This window comes from Cetorhinus maximus, chromosome 8, assembly GCF_964194155.1.
Source record: "Cetorhinus maximus chromosome 8, sCetMax3.hap1.1, whole genome shotgun sequence".
Taxonomy (NCBI): domain Eukaryota; kingdom Metazoa; phylum Chordata; class Chondrichthyes; order Lamniformes; family Cetorhinidae; genus Cetorhinus; species Cetorhinus maximus.
In genome coordinates, this window is record NC_135886.1 from 116,174,447 (window position 1) to 116,198,308 (window position 23,862).

Consider the following 23,862-nt stretch of genomic DNA (forward strand, 5'->3'; position numbering starts at 1 on the left):
CAATCAACCACAAAGAAAGCACTTACCAGAGTAGCCAACATGTAGTGGTAACCTCGGATATTTTTGCCAACATTTACTGCCTGTGTCACAAAAGAAAAGAATAACCTGTGAAACTGTTTGAACAAATCTGCACTGTAAGTCTACTCAGAGTGAAAATTCAATCGCACTATAAATGTGAGAGACAGGGTTATCATTCTGGTGAATCAGAGTTGTACAAGGTCTTCCAAGGCCAATATTTCTTTCCCGAGATTAAGTCCACAAAAATCTAATGCGGTACTTTAGATGAGACCTGACCAAGGTTCATAACAAATGATGCATAACATTAAATCCCCCTTCATAGAAAAGTCAACAATCCATTAGATTTTTACATTACTTTTTGACAAATGCACTCGTTTTTAGTGATTTGTGTACATTTGCATTTACAACCTTTTGCTCCTCAATTTCTTGCCTTGCATAATTAAGATAATATTCTGATTCAAAGTTGATGACCTCACACTACCAACATCAAGCTTCAGTTGCCATAGTTTTGCTCACTCTATGTCCCTTTATAATTCCTTGCTTCCATCACCACTACTTTGTTTCTTACCTTAGTACCATCTACAAACTTGGATATACAGCTTTGGAGGTAAAAAGGGCACAATGCACACAGATTTAGCAGTGGGATGGACTACAAGCAATCTACCCAGGCATTTGACCCACTGCTAAATTCATAAGACCCATTTTTTGGGTATCCCAGGCAGGCAACTTCAACAGGTGTAAGGTCCCTTATATATGTTAATGAGTGGCCAAATGCATGTTGAAGGACTCTGCCTCTATAAGTTATTGTATGCCAAATGGAATAGGTACCTGGACTGTTCTGTTCAGAATTTAAAGGCCCTTGTGACCGCCAATTAAAGGTCCATGTTGTTAAAATTTCCTTTTAAAAATCTTTTCTGTGGAGCCACGAGGAGCAGGAGTGCTCCCAGTTGTCACAGTTACCCCACCATCTTGTTTTCCTCTCCAACCTCCTCCCGGGACCTCCCACTGGGCAGCTGTTGGTAAGACAAGTGGCCCAATATTTAGCACACTCAATGCATGATCTGCCTAAAAATGCACAACAGGCATAAAATTCTAATGAGGCCCGAGGACCAATTTCAAGCTGACATCAGGCCTCTGGGTTCCAGCATGCTAGACTACATTCCATCCTTCAATTCCTTGATCCACATCATTAATTCAATGTAATGAAAAGCTGAGGACTTAGTACAGATCCCTGGACAACACTACTTGTCACCTTCTACCAATCAGAACACAGGTCCTTTATCCTTAGCCTCTGTCTCTTACCTTACAACCAATTAGTAACCATTGCACAAAGTTATTTCCAATTCTATGCACTTTCATTTTTGCTAATAATCTCTTGTGTGAAACTGTGGGCGAAATCGTCCCAGATTTCCACTGAGTGCAGTAGCGGGTGTGAAAAAAGACGTTTTATCCATTGGCCAAAATGACGGGTTTTCACACTATTTTGTCCCCTTCCTGCCTCAAAAATTATGCAGTCACGTGAAACACGCTGGATTGCTGGCGGTAGCCTCTGATTGGCCCACTATGCCGTTACCTTGTCGTTTCCTCATGCCTGGCGCCATATTTAAAATGCAGCCGTGCTCACACTTCTCAATGCTTGCAGCCTGGGACTGCTCTGCTGAAGACATGGCCCCAAAAGTCAGGAAAATTGCAGCCCCCTGATTCAGTGACGCATCCCTGGGACACCTTCTGGATTCTGTGGAGGCCCACCGTGATGTCCTCTACCTTGCTCCTTGCTGGAGGAGGCCCATCAGTCTCGCCACTTTGGCTTGGGAGGCAGTGGCAGAGGTGGTCAGTGCCAATGCTGTACACAAGAGGTCGGTCATCCAGTGCAGAAAACAGATGAATGATCTCATCCGTGCTTCCAGGGTAAGTCGACCATTTCAATCTCAATTCACCCACTCACGAGCCCATCTCACTCACTGCCAGATCAAAGGACATCATCACTCTCTCACACACACCCTCACATCTTCATCTGACTTCATCTCCTCTGGAGATCTCCTCATCATCCCGTCCATGGATCCACTCAGCACACATACATGCCTGGCATTCTTCTTATTTGGACTGGCATGTGCTTTGCTCACATTCTTTTCATCTGTCTTTATGCAGGGCAAGATCGGGCACAATCACTGAGAGAGGTCCCATACCGGGGTGGGGTGGAGTACCGGAAATCAAGGCCCTCACCCCATTTGAGAGTCGTGCGCTGGAGCTGGCCGGGGAGGACGTTGACCATTCCTATGGCAACGATGAGAATCAGGAACCCATGATCCCTCTCTCAATGCTGTTCTGAGTCCACAGTTCTGTGTTCAATGAGGCTGCCAAGCACTAAGAAACTCCACTTTCTCTCCGAGGCACCTCTGACAAGTAGCCCTCAGGCAACTGTGATCCTGACCCCAGCGCCGAGAGCAGCTCGGATTAGGACCCTGAGGGCAGCACTGTCGAAGACCAGTCATGTTGCTCACCCACACCCTCCACCAATGCAGCGACACACACCTCGGTGGGACCTAGAGGTAGAGTAGCCTTGGGATCACAATCTGGTGAGCACACCACACAATCTGTTCCACAGCAGGTGACGGCAGGAACATCCTTGGCTGCCAGCACTAGGACGACTCCTGGAGGCAAGGCATCTGCTGAATCCATGTCAGATGATAAGCCGCTGGACTCGGTCCTCGATCAGGTGGTGGAGCTGCAAAGATAATCACGGGAACATAAGGAAGGGATGTCTGGTACATTCCTCAGATTGCCAGGGATAATGGAGGAGTCCATCCTCCTTCAGTCCGAGGTGATAGCGCCGGCATGCTGATGCATCGAGGTCAACACAGGCAGGATGGTGGTCGCCACAGAGACCTTGGTCCAGGACATCGGTCCTGCACTGCTGCATGGGCTGAACTCCATCATTGACGCCATGGTTGGCCTCCCCAGTGTCAACGCGATAGGGGTGTGGGGTAGCTTGATCTCACTCCAGCTTCCTCTTCTCCTCAAGGAGTCAACCAGGGGCTGTCGGGCACCCATAGGGAAGAGGACCAGCAGCTCAGCATCCCGGGGCCATCCACCCAGTTAACTCTGAGAATGTCCAGCCGATCCAAATTCCCTCTTCCTGAAACCCCCCCAGCTCAAGCACCAGAGGCTGTGGAGGGTGCAACTGGCTCACAGCAGGACACCCAAAACAGGTTGGAGTCCTCCAGGTCTCAACCCCCAAGAGAACGCCCGCCAAGGTCATCACAGACAGGGTGTAGCAATCAGCAGGCTGCCTCCATCCCCACTGTGGATGTTAGGGGAACACCAAGAGTAATGGCAGGATTAGGAAGGTTCAGAAGATGTAGCTGCACAGCGTGGGCATGAGTGTTAATCACTTGTACTTAATGTTCACTATTGTAAATAAACTCCCAAGAATGTCTCCTTGCCTATGGCTCCATGTTATGATGAGCAGTGTTCATGTCACTCAAATGTGAAACCTTGATTGCTGCAAATATAAAAGCAGGTGTTCCAGTCCAGGGCCTCTTCCCTGTGCAATGTGTAACCTTCAGACCAAAGTGATGGTCTGGCTTTACTCTCAGTGGACACATTAGTGATGCCTGCACCTCAATGGTGCTTGTCATTGCTGCCAGAACGTCATGGGTGGACATCGCAGAGTTCCATCATTCTCTCTGGCTGCTCTCAGCAGCTTTGAAGTGGGGCTGCCCCCCATCTCTTCAGCTTGTGTGTCCAGTGGTGTTGTGCTCCCGAAGGGGACAAGTGCAGGCTCAGGTGCATTTAAAACTTCACAGCTGTGTCTCCATGTTATGACCCTGATCACAGAGCACAAGCGAGCTGCCCTCAGCCAGACAGGAGTCAGAAATTCACAGAGGCAATGTGAAGATCTATGGAGTCTCCTCACTGCATGTCATCATTATCCTCCTGGAATCTAGTGACTGTTAGGATCTCCGCTGCGTCTCCATGACATGAGCCTGAGCACTGAAGGTATGTGCGCTGCCATCAGCCACACAGGAGTCAAACGTTCACAGATGCAAGGTGAGGATGTCAGGACTGTCCTCACTGCATCTTGTCATCATCCTCCATGAATCTTGTGGTTATGAGGGCTTCCCGAGCATGCCTGCCTCGTCTGGCCAGTGCAATGGCCCATCACCAGCATACTTGCCTTCGAGGACCTCTGCAGGAATGACAGGCGGCATCTGAAGACCTTGGGTCTAGTGAAGTGCCTCCGAGCAACAGCGCTCTGTGGACCTTCAGGAACAAAGAAAAGTACAGCACAGGAACAGGCCCTTCGGCCCTCCAAGCCTGCGCCGATCATATTGCCTGTCAAACCAAAACATTTTGCACTTCCGGGGTCCTTATCCCTCCATTCCCATCCTATTCATGTATTTGTCAAGCTGCCTCTTAAACACCACTATCGTACCTGCTTCCACCACCTCCTCTGGCAGCAAATTCCAGACACTCACTACCCTCTGTGTAAAAACTTGCCCCGCACATCTCCTCTAAAGTTTTCTCCTCTCACCTTAAATCTATGTCCCCTGGTAATTGACTCTTCCACCCTGGGAAAAAGTTTCTGACTATCTACTCTGTCCATGCCACTCATAATTTTGTTAATTTCAATCAAGTCGCCCCTCAATCTCCGTCGCTCTAGTGAGAACAATCCAAGTTTTTCCAACCTCTCCTCATAGCTAATAATCTCCAGACCAGGCAGCATCCTGGTAAACCTCTTCTGCACCCTCTCCAATGCCTCCTTATCCTTCTGGTAATGTGGCGACCAGAATTGCACGCAATATTCCAAGTGTGGCCTAACCAAGGTTCTATACAGCTACAGCATGACTTCCCAGCTTTTATACTCAATACTCCTGCCGATGAAGGCAAGCATGCCATATACCTTCCTGACTACCTTATCCACCTGCATTGCCACTTTCAGTGATCTGTGGACCTGTACACCCAGATCCCTCTGCCTGTCGATGCACTTAAGGGTTCTGCCATTTGCTCTACAATTCCTACCTGTATTAGACCTTCCAAAATGCATTACTTTGCATTTGTCTGGATTAAACTCCATCTGCCATTTCTCCGCCCAAGTCTCCAACCGATCTATATCCCGTTGTATCCTTTGACAATCCTCTTCACTATCTGCAACTCTTCCAACCTTAGTGTCGTCTGCAAATTTACTAATTAGCCCAGTTACATTTTCCTCCAAATCATTTACGTATACTACAAACAGCAAAGGTCCCAGCACTGATCCCTAAGGAACACCACTAGTCACAGCTCTCCATTCAGAAAAACACCCTTCCACTGCTACCCTCTGTCTTCTATGACCAAGCCAATTCCGTATCCATCTTGCCAGCTCACCTCTGATCCCGTGTGACTTTACCTTCTGTACCACTCTGTCATGAGGGACCTTGTCAAAGGCCTTACTGAAATCCATGTAGATAACATCCACTGCCCTTCCATCGTTGATCAACTTTGTTATTTCCTTGAAAAACTCGATCAAGTTAGTGAGACACGACCTCCCCTTCACAAAACCATGGTGCCTCTCACAAATATGCCCATTTGCTTCCAAATGGTAGTAAATCCTGTCATGAAGAATCTTCTCAAATAATTTCCCTACCACTGACGTAAGGCTCACTGGCCTGTAATTTCCTCGATTAACCCTGCTACCCTTCTTAAACAATGAAACAACATTGGCCATTCTCTAGTCCTCTGGGACCTCACCCGTAGCCAGTGAGGATACAAAGATTTCTGTCAAGGCCCCAGCAATCTCCTCCCTTGCGTCCCTCAGTATTCTGGGGTAGATCCCATCTGGCCCTGGGGACTTATCTACCTTAATATTCTTCAAGACGCCTAACACCTCCTCTTTTTTGATCTCAGCATGATCCAGGCTTTCCACACACTCTTCCCTAGACAAATCGACCGCTAAGTCTTTCAGGTGCGTGTGAAGCAGGCCCTGCCGCCCCTTCGACTTGATGGAGGTGCTCCTCCCTTTGCTGAGCCAGACGCCTCTGTCACACTCTTCTTCTTCTCCTTCTCTGCTCCCTGTAAACCATGAGGCAAATCGCTAAATCACTAGGCTCCATGGTCCTCATGTTCTCCTCCTGCAGGATCAAAGAGAGTGATGCGTGGGTTAGCACATGTGTCCGAAGAACCTCTCTTGGTTAAATCTGAAGGCCCCTTCACGCACACAGGAGTGTGCTAGCCACCACTTAGATGGCCAGTGTGTAATGTAACGTGCATCATGGCTGTCTCAAACCCCAACCACCTCCGCGTCACTCCACTTGACTGATTGGCGGCAGCTTCGGCCAATGGACTGCATGCTGTGCTCTCAGCTCAGGCACAGACATTCCCCTAACCCACAGTGCAAAGCTGTACTGTTAGCTTGAACCATAATGGATACTGGTCCAAACCTTAATAAAGACATTGCAAAGGGCTATGAACATCTCCACCAGTGACAGCGCCATGGCCGCCTTTCGCAAGGGGATTCTACAATTTGCCCAGTTGGCCAATTGTTCTGCTGCCCCCTAAAATGGTAATTACCTTGCAGTCTGCACCCAAGGGTGGCACTTTCATGCTTTTGCATTGCTTGAGTGGGCAGAAAAGCTTCAGAGGCCCGACTCCAAGCATGTTAATGGAGCTGCAGCTGAACAAATGAATGCTCATTTTTGACAAGCTTTTCCAAATGTGTGGCCACTTCACTCATCCCTGCCCTCCCCGCCTCCCCACCCATCCCCAGCATGTGCTTGTGCACTTTCTTCAGTCTGTGCTGCCTTGCCCCGGCCCCCTCCGTCTTTGCCCGCACTGGAACCCTTACCCTGGCACCGCACTGAAAACCAGCCGGGAAAAAGCGAGTTGCTTGTGCCTCCCCCTCCAAATGCCTCTTCCTCCATGTCCCACGGGCGATGCTCACGAGCGCTGTGCAAGGTTGTGTGCATTCACCTCAAAGTTCCTCTCGAAGTTCAGTTTGCCAGGTGCACGCCTTTTAAGGGTAGTCATGAAGCGCGCCGTTCCGAAGTCACACCGCCATAGGCGGTAAATTTGACGTGGGGGGGTGATTCCGGCGAGCAGGGCTTATAATGAGCACCTAAAGTATTGAAATTAGGTTCCTGAGGAGTGGCGGCAGGAAACACGGCCTGCCATTGACGGGTGGATCGGACGATCGCAAACTGGTTGCAAGATGGTGTGAAACAGATATTTGGCCTTCTCGCCATATTGTCTGCTCACTCCCGCCATGGTGTCCGCTGCCAAAGGGGCCAGATGATTCTGCCCTGTATAGGCGTTCCGTTATGCTTGAGAACTCTCCAAACAATGCATTAGATTAATTCCTCATTTACCTTAACTCCTGCTTTTTTTTTTTTCCAAATTTGCTGCTGCCCTGTACTTAGCCTTTGACAAGCTTTTCCAAACGTGTGGCCACTTCAATCATCCCTGCCCTCCCCACCCCCCCCATCCTCAGCATGTGCTTGTGCACTTCCTTCAGTCTGTGCTGCCTTGCCCCGGCCCCCTCCATCTTCGCCCGCACTGGAACCCTTGCCCTGGCACCGCACTGAACACCAGCCGGGAAAAAGCGACTTGCTTGTGCCTCCCCCTCCAAATGCTTGATTTTCTCACTTTAAAATAAAATCACATGATAGGAAAGCAGGAATGGACAGTGGGAATTTGAGTTACAAAAATATGGCATCTATGGAAACAAATCTCCAAAATTTATAAGAATTAGTGCAGATTTTCAATGCTTCCGATGTCTTAAAGGTTCTGTCTCGGGCTGTGTAATCAGAGATGTAGAAAGTTACCCTGTTTTTACCATCTCTTTGTGTCTCTCTCTATTTTACTCTACGTGCCTTTTTATCCTACTAGCTGACAACTGGTATGCCCCTTAGCTTCCAAGCATTAGATTCTATCAGCTTCTAATATTATATCCACCCATTCTCTTGTTCTTTCTTCCCATCTCTTGATCTAGTAGCAGCAACCTTTTTACATGTAACAACCCTTTTCCTAAACCTTTTCCTGTGCCGATTGTGTAATGTAACTTTCCTTAACATTCAGCATCAATAGTCTGACAGATTCAAAGATCATCTATTAATCATGCTTTTTGCTCAGCTGATTTTTAAGTGTCATTAGTAGCGTAACTTAAACCATTTTTTGGACACATTGAAAAAATTCTTTGACATTCTAAGAATGCAATTTCTCATGAACGTAGCTCGACATTAAAAAACATTTTTTTTATTCATTCACGGGATATGGGCTTCACTGGCTGGGCCAGCATTTATTGCCCGCCCCTAGCTGGCCATGAGAAGGTGGCGGTGAGCTCCCTTCTTGAACCGCTGCAGTCCCTATGTTGTAGGTACACCCACAGAGCTGTTAGGAAGGGAGTTCCAGGATTTTGACCCAGTGACAGTGAAGGAACGGCGATATATTTCCAAGTCAGGATGGTGAGTGACTTGGAGGGGAACTTCCAGGCGGTGGTGTTCCCACCTATCTGCTGTCCTTGTCCTTCCAGATGGTGGTGGTTGTGGGTTTGGAAGGTCCGGTCTAAGGAGCCTTGGTGAGTCCCTGCAGTGCATCTTGTAGATGGTACGCACTGCTGTTACTGCGTGTCGATGGTGGAGGGAATGAATGTTGTGGTTGTGGTACCAATCAAGTGGGCTTCTTTGTTCTGGACGGTGTCAAGCTTCTTGAGTGTTTGGTAGCTGCACTCACCTAGGCAAGTGGGGAATATTCCATCACATTCTTGACTTGTGCCTTGTAGATGGTGGACAGGCTTTGGGGAGTCAGGTGGTGAGTTACCCGTCGCAGGATTCCTAGCTATGGATCTGCTTTTGTAGCCACGGTATTTATATGGCTAGTCCGGTTCAGTTTCTGGTCAATGGTAACCCTCAGGATGTTGAGAGTTGGGGATTCAGTGTTGGTAATGCCATTGAACATCAGGGAACAATGGTTGGATTCTCTCTTGTTGGACATGGTCATTGTCTGGCACTTTTGTGGCGTAAATGTTACTTTCCACTTGTCAGCCCAAGTCTGGATATTGCCCAGGTCTTGCTGCATTTGGACATGGACTGCTTCAGTATCTGAGGAGTCGCAAATGGTGCTGAACATTGTGCAATCATCAGCAAACATCCCCACTTTTGACATTATGATAGAAGGAAGGTCATTGATGAAGCAGCCTAAGATGGTTGGGCTGAGGATGCTACCCTGAGGAACTCCAGCAGTGACACTCTGGAGCTGAGATGACTGACCTCCAACAACCACAACCATCTTCCTTTGTGCTAGGAATGACTCCAACCAGTGGAGAGTTTTCCCCCTGATTCCCATTGACTCCAGTTTTGCCAGGGCTCCTTGATGACACACTCAGTCAAATGCTGCCTTGATGTCAAGGGCAGTTAGTCTCACCTCACCTCGGGGTTTAGCTCTTTTGTCCATGTTTGAACCAAGGCTGTAATGAGGTCAGGTGCTGAGTGGTCCTGGTGGAACCCAAGCTGGGCATCAAACAGCAGGTTATTACCAAGTAAGTGCAGCTTAATAGCACTGTTGATGACCCCCTCCATTACTTCACTGATGATCAAGAGTAGACGGATGGGGTGGTAATTGGCCAGGTTGGATTTGTCCTGCTTTTTGTGTACACGACATACCTGGGCAATTTTCCACATTGCTGGGTAGATGCCAGTGTTGTAGCTGTTCTGGAACAGCTTGGCTAGGGGTGCAGCAAGTTCTGGAGCACAAGTCTTGCTATTGCTGGAGCATTGTCAGGGCCCATAGCCCTTGCACTAACCAGTGCCTTCAGACATTTCTTGATATCACATGGAGTGAATCGAACTGGCTGAAGACTGGCATCTGTGATGCTGGGGACCTCCAGAGAAGGCTGAGATGGACCATCCGCTCAGCATTTCTGGCTGAAGATTGTAGCAAATGCTTCAGCCTTATCTTCTGCACTGGTGTCCTTGGCTCCTCCATCATTGGGGATGTGGATATTTATGGAACCTCCTCCTCCAGTGAGTTAATTGTTCACCACCATTCTAGACTGGATGTGGCAGGACTGCAGAGCTTAGATCTGATCCGTTGGTTGTGGGAACACTTAGCTCTGTCTATTACTTGCTGCTTATGTGTTTGGCACACAAGTAGTCCTGTGTTGTAGCTTCACCAGGTTGACACCTCATTTTTAGGTATGTCTGGTGCTGTTCCTGGCATGCCCTCCTGCACTCTTCATTGAACCAGCGTTGATCCCCTGGCTTGATGGTAATCGTAAAGTGAGGGATATGCTGGGCCATGAGGTTATAGGTTGTGTTTGAGTACAATTCTGCTGCTGCTGATGGCCCACAGTGCCTCATGGATGGCCAGTCTTGAGTTGCTAGATCTGTTTGAAATCTACTCCATTTAGCACGGTTTTAGTGCCACACAACATGCTGGAGGGTATCCTCAATGTGAAGGCAGGACTTCGCCTCCACTACGATTGTTCAGTGGTCACTCCCACCGATACTGTCACGGACAGATGCATCAGAGGCAGGTAGGTGAGGATGAGGTCAAGTATATTTTTCCCTCTTGTTGGTTCCCTCACCAGCTGCAGACCCATCTAGCAGCTATGTCCTGTAGGAATCGGCCAGTAATGGTGCTACCGAGCCACTCTTGGTGATGCACAGTGACGTCCCCCACCCAGCGTACATTCTGCGCCCTTGCCACCCTCAGTGCTTCCTCCAAGTGGCGTTCAACATGGAGGAGCACTGCATCAAATATATTCAAGAGGAAAGATTTAGAGTTTCATAGCTTTGGGTAAGATCAATAATAGGTATGGCATCGAAAGATTCTTTTTGATGCAATTGTTGTGCTATATTTTGATATCGGCACCATGAAGGGATTTTAATTACATCAGAAACAAAAGTCTGGGTACTGATACTGCCCCAAATTTTAAAAGCAACCTCATAAACCAGATTGCCTCTAAGCAATGTTCTCACTGTGAGTTTGCTGCACAATTACAACGCTTCCCTTTTGACTCACTTTTTTGTAAAGCCTCAGTGCACTTATGCTGCTTTTCTACTTACTGAAGAGCGAACCGTCTAATCAGATCTTATCAATTAAGGAATAGAAGTAACCAATCCAAGTGGTGTAGTGGGTTCACACTAGCCTGTGTACAGAGAGACTTATTTCTACTTTAACAGCTGCAGTGAAAAGCAGGAGGAAAGTAGGTGAAGTAACACATTATGACCATGGCTATAAACCTTGTGAGTTGACCTTCAAAACCATATTCTTCAACTGAGCTCACAATCTTCCACAACCAGCACCACCAACACTAATGCTATTAGAGTGATCCTCTTATAATGTGTATATGGAGCAGGAACTCAAAGGAAGCAGGATTACAGGATTCTAGCTGAGTAAATTGGACATTATCAGTAGGTAGTCCGCTGGGGTTGTGAGGATGGATGTGGCTTTGCATCAGAACAGAAAGGCATGCTATTGCATTACCATCACTAGGTTTAACAGGATCAAAGTGCTGCTACAGTGAATACAAAGTAATCATTTATTTATTTTTTGTTAAAGAAGATATTACACAAATAGCAGTTACCTGATCCAAAATAGCATTCAGTCTGTTTAGTTCACAGTCTATTAAATATCTTCTTTCTTGTCTTTTATCCATTTCCTCGAAGATTCTCCTGTATTCTATCACATCAGTGATGCTTCCAACTGATTTTGCTGTAACTTGCCAGTTATTCTGAACGGCAGCTTCCATGATTACCTGAAGGATGGAATATCCTGACAAAGGAAAAGAAGCACAAATTTAAGAAGGAAGTGCTAAATTATTTCTGAAAATGGATTTTTGAGGGATTATTATTTGGCAGCTGCAATACTTTCCATTTGTTTCTATTGTGCAAGCAGGCGCTGAGGAAACCAATCTGGCAGAACATCTTGTTTGTAATGCCAAATGCTCTGCTTTTGTAGGAGAGCCTTATTTCAGATTTGTGCTACACACCACTGACCCAAAGCTCTTGCCAGTCATAAAGAGAACTATGTAATGAAGAGCAAAGCTTGGACTTTCCACTAGATTTGAGCCCAGAGATATGCATCATCTAGGCGAAAACCAATTACATGCTTAACAGATTGCAGAAAATTGGGCATAAGTAAGTTGCATTAATTACTACTTCATACCCAAGTCTCCTCGATCTTTTATGTCTGTCCATCATATCCCTCAGCCTGAACAAATTACCAACTACAAAACTGGCCATGCCTACAACTCTTAAATGTAAGTATCTTCCAATTGTCCTTGTTCAGAGGGTCTCTCAACATTGTGACCATTATTTTATGTTATAAATCCTCGTGGAAAAAAAATCCTCACTGAGTGAGCTCTACCTCTGCTCCACCCGACAGTAGCCTGTATTTTCAGTTTGTGTCACTTAGGAGGACTGTTGGTTTTATGACAGGTAAACTGACATCCTGTGCTGCAATAGCTATATAAAGCCAGGAGCTGGTACAGCTCAACTTTTCTAAAATAAATAATAATGTTGTGACACTACATAGAAATGAAATTGACTGACAGGCAGCATTTATCCTACTAATATAAGACTTGATTTAGTATTTGGTGGAGGATTCTGGCCAGTAATTATAACATTGAAAAAAAAACTATCTGGGTTGCAATGAACAAAGTGCATTTTCATACTGTTCTACTGAGTTATTGAGACTGTTTTAAAGTTAATAGCTCTCTGAAGGAAAATAATGGCATGTACAATCTCTTAACATTCTTTATTAAAGCATAACTCTACCTCTCCCATTTTCTGATTCTTAAGACACACACATGTACCAATAATAACAATAATTCATGCTATTATAATGCAGACAGTTCCCAGCAATAATAAATGTAAGTATAACTATATCAAAACAATATTAGTATACATGTGATAATTATAAAACAGAGTATAGACAGCCAAAACTGCAATCTAACAGCAATAAATTAATGATAATTGCCAACTGCACACAGCAATGTTATTATAAAATTAATAATACAGCTGGAATTGAATTCATAGATCAAATTCAACATTCCCTCAGTTCCTTTGCCATTCCATCCCACTGCAGACATAGGTCCCCAATCTCCATCTACAAATTTAATAAGTGGATGTCTACACCAATCATCTCTTTACAGAGAGGTGGGGTGGAATCTTCCCAGGCAAGGGGAGGCAGGTTTGGGTGCATGCGACAGTTAAATCTCTAAAAAGTTATGCCAGATCGGGATCCCCATTCAATTCTTCCCTCCTTTAGGATTTCAGCTGGCTGGGTTCTGAGGAGATTAGGAAAACCCGTTGGATCCGGTCAAGCAGATAAAAGACCTGTTTCAACTTTCAGTTCTGGACCTGTCAGCAACTCACCAGGGTCACTGAGACAGGCGGGGAGAGCTACTTCAGTGAAACTGACAAGCTGGAAAGGCTTTGATCAGTTACAGTGAAGAGCTCCAGCCACAACCAGGTGAAAGGCCGCTGCTCAAAGCCCTTCTTTTCTCACATAGACTGCAGCAGTTCAAGATGACAGCTCACCGCCTCCTTCCAAAGACTGATTAGGGATGGGCAATAAATGCTGCCCTTGCCAGTGACGCCCACATCCCTTGAAAGAATAAGAGAAAAATCATCTTAAGTTTGGACTCTCTGGTTATTGACACTTCAGTCATTGGAATCAGCTGCTCTCGATTTACTCCATCCAGAATCTTTAGATTAAAGAGAGCAGGATTTTCATATGGACAGCTTTTAAAGAGTAAGAAGTTGGAAGTAGTGATTTGCATGGCAAACATCATCATGCTCATTTAAAGCTTCCATTAAGAGGTGTCAGCTGTGGCTCAGTCCATAGCACCCTCGCCTTTGAATCAGAAGGTTGTGGGTTCACGTCCCACTCCCGGAAAACCAAGAACTGTGATTGTACTCGAACGAAGTTGCAATCTGTGACTGTTGGTAACTCGAAAGAGTTTCCCGGAAACCAAGAACTGTGATTGTACTCAAAAGAGTTGCAATCTGTGACTGTTGATAACTTGAAAGAATTTTTAAAGCTTCCATCGCCTGTGAATGGCATGGTGCTGTAATGTCATGGCTGAGATGGTGGGAGCAGCAATGCCAAGCAGGAGTTCATGCCTCCTGTAGTTTGCTTCAGAGGGAACTGGTAAAGGGCAGTAGCATGGCGCCAAGCAGCCAAAGGAAAGAAAGACAGATTTGTATTTATGTTGTATCTTCCAAGGTTTCAGGACATTCCAAAGCACTTTACAGCTGATGAAATATTTTTGAATGTAACCACTGCTGTGATACAGGAAATGCAGCCGCCAACATGCATACAGCAAGCGCCCACAAACAGCAATGTGATGATGACTAGATAATCTGTTTTAGTTTTTCTGGTTGAGGGATAAATATTAGCCAGGACTCCAACAAGTGGAATAACACAGAAACCATGTGTGGGTACGAAGGATCATGGCACAGGAATAAAGAGAAGGATTTTGATTTGATTCAGAGACTTTTCTTTTTATTCCAGGATTTTCCCTTCATCGGGTGGGCACAGTGGGCGGGCCCAGGAGCAGCTGCAAGACGGACCACCGCCCACGATCGGTCCCCGACCCCGATTTCACACCTCCTGGCTAATTAACAGCCAGTCAGCGTGAAACACGTGCTGAGAAGCTCAGCGTTGCCGGGGTGGGGACGGGAGGAACGTGAGCGCTGAAGTCTGCGTGTGTGCAGAGGAGGGTGCACTGAAAGCTCCCTGAAGGCACAGAGCTGCCTCAGGGAGCTGAAGAATCTTACAATGAAAAAATAAAGATTTTAGGAATAAGGGAAACCCACAAGTGACTCAGTCACATGAGCAGGGACACGTTAAAAATGATGTTTAAAAACTTTAATTAAAAAAAAAATTACTGCTGGAAACCTCATCCCACCCACGGATGAGATTTCCTAAAACAGGCAAAAGCCACCTGGCCCATTCGCCTGCCCGCCAACCGTGAGGCTGGACGGGCAGTGAAAAATACAAATCAAATTGCTAGTTTAATGGCTTTAATAGGCCTCTTAATTGTCGGCGGGCGCGCTGCCAACTCTCGCGCGCAGCCGTTGACCGAAATATTGCGCGAGTGTGAGGTGATCCCGGGATGCTCACCCAACGTCATCGCGCACTATTTTACTCCCAATCGGGTCAGGCGCACGCCCGTCAACAGGACGTAAAATTCTGCCCCAGCTGTGTTGGAGTGGCTGTACAGGCAGTGGGAGAGATTTTCTTGTTCTCTGATCGGGTAACACCTCTTAGTAGCTCAGGAGAGAGTCAGGCTAATAGCTTCAGCGGTTAGCAATTGAGCTTACTATTGTTTTCATACGGCTGCCTCCAAACAGCCATGCTGCAAAAGGGCAGGCAGTGTATTAAATTCAGTCTCCACAACAAAGTGTAAAAGGCTAATAGTATTCATCAGCCGAAGCTGCAAGATTATTTTTACTCAAAAGGTCTCCTAAGATATCTGGGAAATAAACACCACATCTGGAATCATAGCGCCCAGTGTTTTAATAAAGTTTCCTGATCTGCATCCAGCACTGTTAGTGGAAATCTGCCTAGAAAGCCATTAGATATTCCTTTGCATGCAATAGACCTTGCTGCATTGTACAGACGCAGTCAGGTGCAGCTACTATAAAAGACACAGATGACGTGTTGCAGCGTTATCCAGGAGAATGGGAGAAGCAAGTTGGCACTAATCTTTTCCCTGTTTTGGACTCATTTTTGGGCACTATTTGGGCTTGTGGAGGAACTATCGTGGAGAGTATATGAGACACAGAACAGAGATGATGAGTATTGCACACGTGGAACAGGTGGGGAAATCCTACAGGCACTGGGGCAATATTCATTACTCCTTCACTCTAAGGAGAGAGTTGTGATCAAGGGGAACAGGGGCTAGAAATTTAGGGCTATGCTGTGGAACTCTCACTCCATTGAAGCACAACTGGAAGTGTGGAATTGGTGAACTTGCCCTACTGAGTGGGCAGAAAGAGCAAATAATGGATATATTGGACCAATTTGAAGGGAGAGAATCCTGTTTGAAATGTTGTCATTTTTATATCAATTATTGCTGTTCTGTAGTCACATGTGACAACCATTTTGCATGTCACGAGAGACCACAAGCAAGAATGAGATAACCAGTTAATCTGTTTTTTGAGAGAAATGTTGGCCTGGGCACCTGGAGAATTAATGTTTCAGTCGAGATGACCTTTCATCTGTTCATCTTGACCTGAAGTGTTAACTCTGTTTCTCTCCACAGCTGTTGCTTGACCTGCTGAGTATTTCCAGCATTTTTTGTTTTTATTTCAGATTTCCAGCATCCTCAATATTTTGCTTTTGTGCCTAGAGAATTCCTTGTTCTTCTAAATAATCCTACAGAATTTTTAACATCCATCCCACCGCAGAAAAATAGCGGATGGCGCAAAAGGGTGGCGTCACTTAACACTTTACCTGTTAATACAAATTATGGGCCTTGAATTTACAACTTCTTGAGTCAACCTGATACTTAGTGTGTAGGCTTTGTATAATGGTCTGAAGTCTAGGTTCCAGATTCTCCTCTTGCTTGTTGGTAAAATCATTTAGTTAAAGCATTGTGCACTTTTCACTACTGTTGATAACTGTTGGATTAAAATATGCACTGACTAGATATTAATTCCCTGCTTTAGTATTCGAGCAGTATTCACAACAGTAACACAAATACACTGGCAGAAAGCAGGGGGTGGCTTGGTCTGACTTAGTAGACAAATTTGGACCATTTACAAGGAATGAAATAGCTTTTTCTTAATCACCTGGATTGCTGTTTAAATACACAGCTGGAGTCTTGGCCCAATGGAATAAAACTCTAGCTGGTTGGAAGAGTAAATGGATCATTTAAAAAACAGTATAATAAAACTCAGCAGTGTAGCATTAATCTTTGTCCAGCCTTATTATTTCTTTCTTGCAAGTAGAAAAACAGAAAACTAAGAGAAATGGTTACTCTCCCTTTATATCAGCCATTAGTGATTCATTTATGTAGTATAAAGAAAGCATTCTCTGAATTATTGCAAAGAAAAGAGCTTACGGGTTTAGGTGTCACACTGTGTCAGAGTATTGTCATTCCCCCTCTGGAGACTTTCAGAAGAACTGAAGATCCTCTTTCTCTATTATTGCCAGTTAAAGGTCACCAAAGTGAAATGAATGCTGGCTATGAGTCACAGAACAAACCCTACCCTGAACTTGACACTGTTTCCTGTAGTCTGTGTCTGACAGGTCATAGGATAGAGAATGTAAAGAATCGAAAGGTCACAATAATACTGGGGTGTCAATATCAGCAACGCGTTAGCTGTGAGATTGATGATCCAAAAGACTGACATAGATTGCATAGCCATTTAAACATTATTGATCCATGTTTATTTTTCAATGTGACATATAGCTCAGCCAGTTATATTGTTAAACAAAAATGACTGGCACTAATGATGGCTCACTGATGGGAGTGGGGGTATTTAATTCCAAAACTGTGGATTGAGGTTCACCGGCAGCAGGAGCACAGTATTACAACTGAATACGTTCCACACCTGACACGAAAATGCTTGGAATTTCCTCCAAGAGCAAAATTGCAATAAATACATTACAACAGGAGGGACAGGAAATATAACAGCAGGTCTGTTTGTATCTGAGAGAGAAAAGTAGGCTAACATTTCTGGGAGGATCCTTCAGCAGAACTGAATAAGGATTCTCATCCATAATCTTAGAGCGGAATATTCCGTGCCTGGTGACGTTGGGCATCTTGGTGGGCATGAGCGACAATATGGCGGGAAGGCCAAAAATTGGTTTCACGACATCGGGGACGGCTTAATTGCAGTTGAGGGGGCAAGGGCTGCACTGTGGTTGGGGTGAGTTGGGAGCTGAGCAAGGGCTGTGCTGCAGTTGATGGTAGCACACAAGCATGTGGGGGGAAGGAAGCGGCCATGCATTAGGGAAACCTTGCATAAAGTGAATATTCCTCTGCAGCTGAGGCAGTTCAGGTGCAGCCATGTTGACATGCTTGGAGTTGGGCCTCTAGCTTATCTGCCTACTCAAGCAATGCAGAGGCATGAAATTGTCACCAAATACTCCAGAGCTTTTCATCCCTTGGACACAGACTACAAACTAATGAGCATTTTAGGGGGCTGCAGAACAACTGGATGACTGGGCAAGTTGTACAATCCCTTTGTGAAAGTTGGCCATGCAGCAGTCACTGGTGGAGGTGCTCACAGCCCCTTGCAATGTCATCATCATTCAGGTTTGGACCAGTCTCCCTCATGGTTGAAACTGACAGTACAGCCTTGCAGCGTGGGTTAGGAGAATGTCTGTGCCTGAGCTGACAGCACAGCCTGCAGTCCAATGGGCAAAGCTGCCGCCAATTGATCCGGTGGTGTGGGGTGGAGGTGGGTGGGGTTTCAAGCAGCCATGCAGCGCACTAAACTCTGGCCATTCAAGTGGTGGGCTGTACTTTTTGATATGCTTTAAGGGGCCTTCAGACTTAACCAAGAGAGGTTCTTAGTACACCCTAGCTAACCCACATGTCTCTTCTTTCATCCTGCAGGAAGAGTACAACATCAGGAGCATGGAGCTTGGTGACCTAGTTCATGGCTTACAGAGAGCGGAGATGAAGGAGAAGAGAGCAACAGAGGCGCCTGGCTGGACAGAGGGAGGAGCAGCACTCTCAAGGAGGAGGAGCAGCTGGGGCTTATGCACACACCACTGAAGAGCCACAATGAGCCATTGCTGATCGGCACCTAGCTAGACCCAGAGTCTATAGACAGCACTTGTCATTCCTGTAGATGACTGAGAACCAGTGTAGCCAAAGACAGTGCATGTCCAGGGAACTGGTCGGTCACATCTGCCATTTGCTGTAGGATTTGGTTCCATGAGTTCATGGAGGGCATCCACTGCCAGTGTCCATGACTGTAACCACAGCGCTCAATTTTTATGCCTGTGGCTCCTTTCAGGGCTCCACAAGTGACCTCTGTGGGATATCGCAAGCCTCCATGCACAAATGCATCCATGAGGTCATGGATGCCATATTCACGAAGGCACACAACTTTATGCATTTTGTCTGGGACCAGGAAAGCCAGGAAGCAAGAGCGCTGACATTTTACCAGATATCAGATATCCCACAGGTGCAGGGTGCCATCAACTGCACTCACTTGGTGCTCAGACCTCCCTGGCAACAAGCAGTCAACTAAGTCGCAAGGGCTTCCACTCACTGAATGTTCAGCTGGTGTGCGACCATCACAAACACATCCTTCAGGTCCGCGCACGGTTCCCAGGGGGTGTCCACGACTTCCACACTCTTAGTAGGTCTCAGTTCCCTGACGTCTTCCAGGGCCCAGAGAGGATGTAGTGTTGGCGCCTTGAGGACAAGAGCCACCCGCAGAGATGGTGGCTGATGACACCCATGCGGCAGCCTCAGACTGCAGCAGGGAGAAGGTATAATGAGGCTAATGCTGCAACTCGCACCTTGGTAGAGCAAACCATCAGAATGTTGAAAATGAGGTTCAGATGCCTGGACTGGTCTGGTGGAGCCCTGCAATACAGTCCACAGAGGGTGTCACGCATTAGCGTCTGCTGCGTCCTTCACAACCTGATACTACAACTGGGAGACGAGCTGGCTGAGGAGATGGAGTAGCTGCATGTCTCCTCTGATGAGGAGGATGTCGACAGGGATGATGGTGATGAGGTCATCGCACTGGCCAGACGAGGCAGGCGTGCCCGGGAGACCCTCATAGCTGCTAGATTTGTGGAGGATGACGACGACATGCAGTGAGGAGACACCATAGATTCTCACAATACATCTGTCAACGTTTGACTCTTGTCTGGCTGATGGCAGTGCACATAGCTTTTGTGATAAGGCTCCTGTCATAGAAACGCAGCGGATGCCCATAGTCCCTACATTCCAGGAGGATGATGACGACATACAGTGAGGACATTCCATAGATCCTCACATGGCTTATGTGAATGTCTGACTCCTGTCTGGCTGATGGCAGCTCGCTTGTGCTCTGTGAACAGGGTCAAATCATGGAGATGCAGCGGGAAAACTTTAACTTCTCCTGATCCTATGGCATCCTTTGTGAGTGGAACCCTTCAGGAGCACACTGTCACCGGACACAGATACTGATGAGATGGGGGCCAGCCACACCTCAAAGGTGCCGAGAGCACACAGAGAGGATGACGGAACTCTGTGCCGCTGGACATTCTGGCAGCAATGATAAGCCCCATCGAGGTGCAGGCATGACTGATGTGTCCAGTGACAGTGAAGGCACACCAACAGTGTGCTCGGAAGGTAGCACAAAGCACACAGAAAAGGCCCTGGACTGAGACACCTGCCTTTATCTTGTGCAGGGACCAAGATTTCACATGTGAGTGACACGAACACTACTCATCAGAACAAGGAGCCATAGACAAGGAGTCTTGGGAGTTGATTAACAAAGTGAACATTATATACAATTGATTAACACCCGTGCCCAGGCTGAGCAACTACATCTTCTTAACCCTCCTAACGCTGCCATTACGTCTTGGTGCTCCCCAGATGTCTACAATGGAGGTGGAGGCAGTCTGCGGACGGCTATGCCCTGACTGTGATGACCTTGGTGGGCGTCCTCTGGAGGGCCGAGACTTGGAGGGCCCCGGCCTGCTTTCTGGGTCTTGCTGTATGGCAGTGGCACCCTCCTCAGTCTATGGAGCTGGAGCTGCTGGGGTCATAGGAAAAGGGAATTTGGTTGGGCCGGACACTCCTGGAGTCACCTGAGTGGATGGCCCCGGGATGTGCAACTGCTGATTCTCTTCCCTATGGGTGCCCGAGGGCTGCTGGCTGACTCCTTGAGGAGAAGGGGAAGCTGGAGTGAGATCGAGCTGCTCCACAGCCCTCTCGCGTTGACACTGTCGGAGGCCAACTATAGCATCAGCGATGGAGTTCAGCCCACGTAACAGTGCAGGACCAAAGTCCTGGACCAAGGTCTCCATGGCGGCCGCCATCCTGGCAATGTTGACAATGGTGCGTTGGCATGACGTACAATCACCTCGAACTGAAGGCTGATGGACTCCTCCATCTCGTCTTGCAATCTGAGGAGCGCAGCTGTCATCCCTTCCTGCTGTTCCCATGATTGTTGCTGCAGCTCCAACAACTGATTGAGGACTGAGTCCAGAGGCTTATCATCCAACCTGGACTCAGCAGATCCCTTGTCTCCAGAGGTCCTCCGAGTGCCAGCGACCTTGGGTGTCCCTGCCTCTGCCTGTTGTGGAACAGATTGTGTGTTGTGTTCAGCAGGTAGTGAACCTGAGCCTGCTGTACATGTAGGTCCTACCGAGGTGTGTGTCATTGCGCTGGTGGAGGGTGTGGGTGAGCGCTGTGACGGGTTTTCGATGGTGCTGTCCTCAGGGTTCTCATCTGAGGTGGTATTGGTACTGGAGTCGGGGCCAAGGTTGCCTGAGAGCAATGTGGCAGGGGTGCCTATGAGGGAAAGTGGAGATTATTAGTGCATGGCTGTTGCAGTACACAGAACAGTGGACTCACAGTTGAATTGCCAGAGGGATGATCTGGTGCATGATCCTCACTTGGGTGCTTGGCGCCAACCTCAATGTCGCCACAGGAGTGGTGCACATCCTCTTCGGCCAGCTCTAACTTGTGTCTTTCAAAGGGAATGAGGCCCTTGATGTTTGGGGCTCCACCCTTGTTCTGGGGCCTCTCCCAGTGATTGTGCGTGATCTTGTCCTGCATAAAGACAGATGGAGAGAGTGTGAGCAAAGCATATGCTAGGCCAAAGGAGAAGGATGCCAGGTATCTGTTTGTGTGCGCTGAGTGGAGCCGTGGACGGGATGAGGAGGCGATCTCCAGAGGAGATGAGGCCAGATGGACACGTGAGGGTGTGTGCGATAGTGAGTGGTGATGTCCATTGAGCTGGCGTTGAGTGAGATGCCAGTGAATGTGTGATGGCCTTGTGAGTGTGTGAGTTTAGAGTGATGAGATGGTTGAATAATCCCGGTGGTACAGATGAGATAATTCATCCTCTTTCTGCACTGGATAGCCAACCTCTTGAGGACAGTGTTGGCATTGACCACTGCTGCCACCACCTCCCAAGCCAGATTGGTGATGTTGTTGCCCCTCCTGCGGCCAGAGCGGGGGTAGAGGACATTGCAGTGGGCCTCCACGGCATCCAAAAGGTGTTCCATGGACGCGTCACTGAATTGGGGGGGGCGTGCTGCAGTCTTGCTGTTCAGGGCCATGTTTTCTGTGCAGCAGTCCTGGGCTGGAAGCACTGAGAGATGTGCATGTGGCGGCACTTTAATTATGGTGCCTGGTGTGAGGAAGCGGCGAGGTGATGGCATGTCGGGCGAATTGGAGGCCGCCCGCCAGCGAAATGCTGTGTTTCCCAGGAATGCATGATTAATGAGGCGGGATTGGGACAATATGGCGTGAAAAGCCACCATTGCAGCCAATGGGTAAAAACGTCCCTTTTTCCGCTTGCTACCGTACTTAGTGCAAATCTGGGATGATTCCTCCCTTAGTCTATCTTCTCTCCTTCAGTTGCTGATGGTTTTGTAGACTTCTGGCATTTTCAGTTTCTCTTTTTAACTCAATAGTTCTATTGTCATGACCATTACCTTTCATTGTGATGAACGTCCATACACAAAATGAATGCATACATATTTTAAAATTCATATCTAAATTGCTATTTGCAAAAGGATTGTTTTTCAATTCCAGTTTCCTGGAGCTGATAAAGAAGTTATTAGGATTCGAACATTTTGGTAGCTGTGTCATTCTATTTGGATTGTGTTTCAGTGACAGAAGTAAAATCGGTTTGAGGAGGTCCTTAGCTCTGACTTGTACTTTTATTCTCCAATATAGCCCACAGTCTTAAATTAAATGAAATTCAAATCTGAAGGAGGAAAATGTCTCCTGAGAGTAAGTGAGGGCACGTACAGCTTTCTCTGAATCAATATTACAAACAGTATACCCTTTCAAAATATCCCTTAATGTACTGACTGAACTGAAAGGCATTTCCCTGTGGACTTTTATGAGAATGATACTGGTATTGGTTAAAATTCGCAATCTGCAAGGGGAATAGCCTTTATGACTATCAGTGTAAATGGATAAATCTACCGATTGTGTGAGATAGGTAGGCTATTTACAAAGCACCTAAGATGTTTCTACTATATTACAGGCACAATATTAACGCAAGTTGTTTTTGTTGTTGATTAGGTAAGGGTTTGGGGGAGGCAAGGGTGGTCTAGGCAAGTTAACACTGAACAGCGGGCTACATCAGATTAGCATGTGATTGTATATTTATGCACTCGGCTACTTTTGTTTAAAAAGAGAAACAGAAGTATGACATTACAGGTTTGTTTTTGGCAAAACCATTTTGATCAGGCGACATTGTAGAATAAAAGTACAAGACAACATCTTCCTATGTCTCCAGTGTAAAAGACTTGCAGCAAATGTTGCAGGAGCAAAAGCTATCCTTTACATGAGAAAGAGGATATTAAATAGCACAGTCACTTGAACATTACAGGCTTCCACTGAAAATGTATTATCAAATAGCACTTCAGTTTCAAGTGGACTAGCTTATATGGTCAGAGAGAAATGACTAGCCAAGTCCTGAATTCATTAAGCAGTAGCTTATGAAGCTTGTAGAAGGTTTTCTTCCACAACTCCACTAGATTGAATTGTGAAATTTAACCAATACCAGTATCATGCTCATAAAATTCACAGGGAAATGCTGTTCAGTTCAGTCAGTACATTAAGGGATATTTGGAAAGTATATACTGTTTGTAATATTGATCAAGAGAAAGCCATACATGGCCTCACTTTTTCTGAGGTGACATTTTCCTTCTTCA

At 46.6% G+C, this 23,862-nt stretch overlaps 1 protein-coding gene across 8 annotated transcripts in view; it reads right to left on the minus strand.

Moving 5' to 3' along the window:
• gria3b (glutamate receptor, ionotropic, AMPA 3b) overlaps positions 1-23,862 on the minus strand; it is a 472,928-nt gene that overhangs the window by 240,061 nt on the left and 209,005 nt on the right. For all 8 annotated transcript variants that reach the window (XR_013577363.1, XM_078547470.1, XM_078547466.1 and 5 more), the window contains exons 4-5: positions 11,579-11,766; positions 27-80 (exon numbers count right to left, since the gene is read on the minus strand). Coding sequence is in view for 7 of the 8 variants with exons in the window: in XM_078547470.1 (XP_078403596.1) it covers positions 27-80; positions 11,579-11,766 (242 nt within the window). In the remaining variant the exon portion in view is untranslated. The remainder of the gene's footprint in view (positions 1-26; positions 81-11,578; positions 11,767-23,862) is intronic.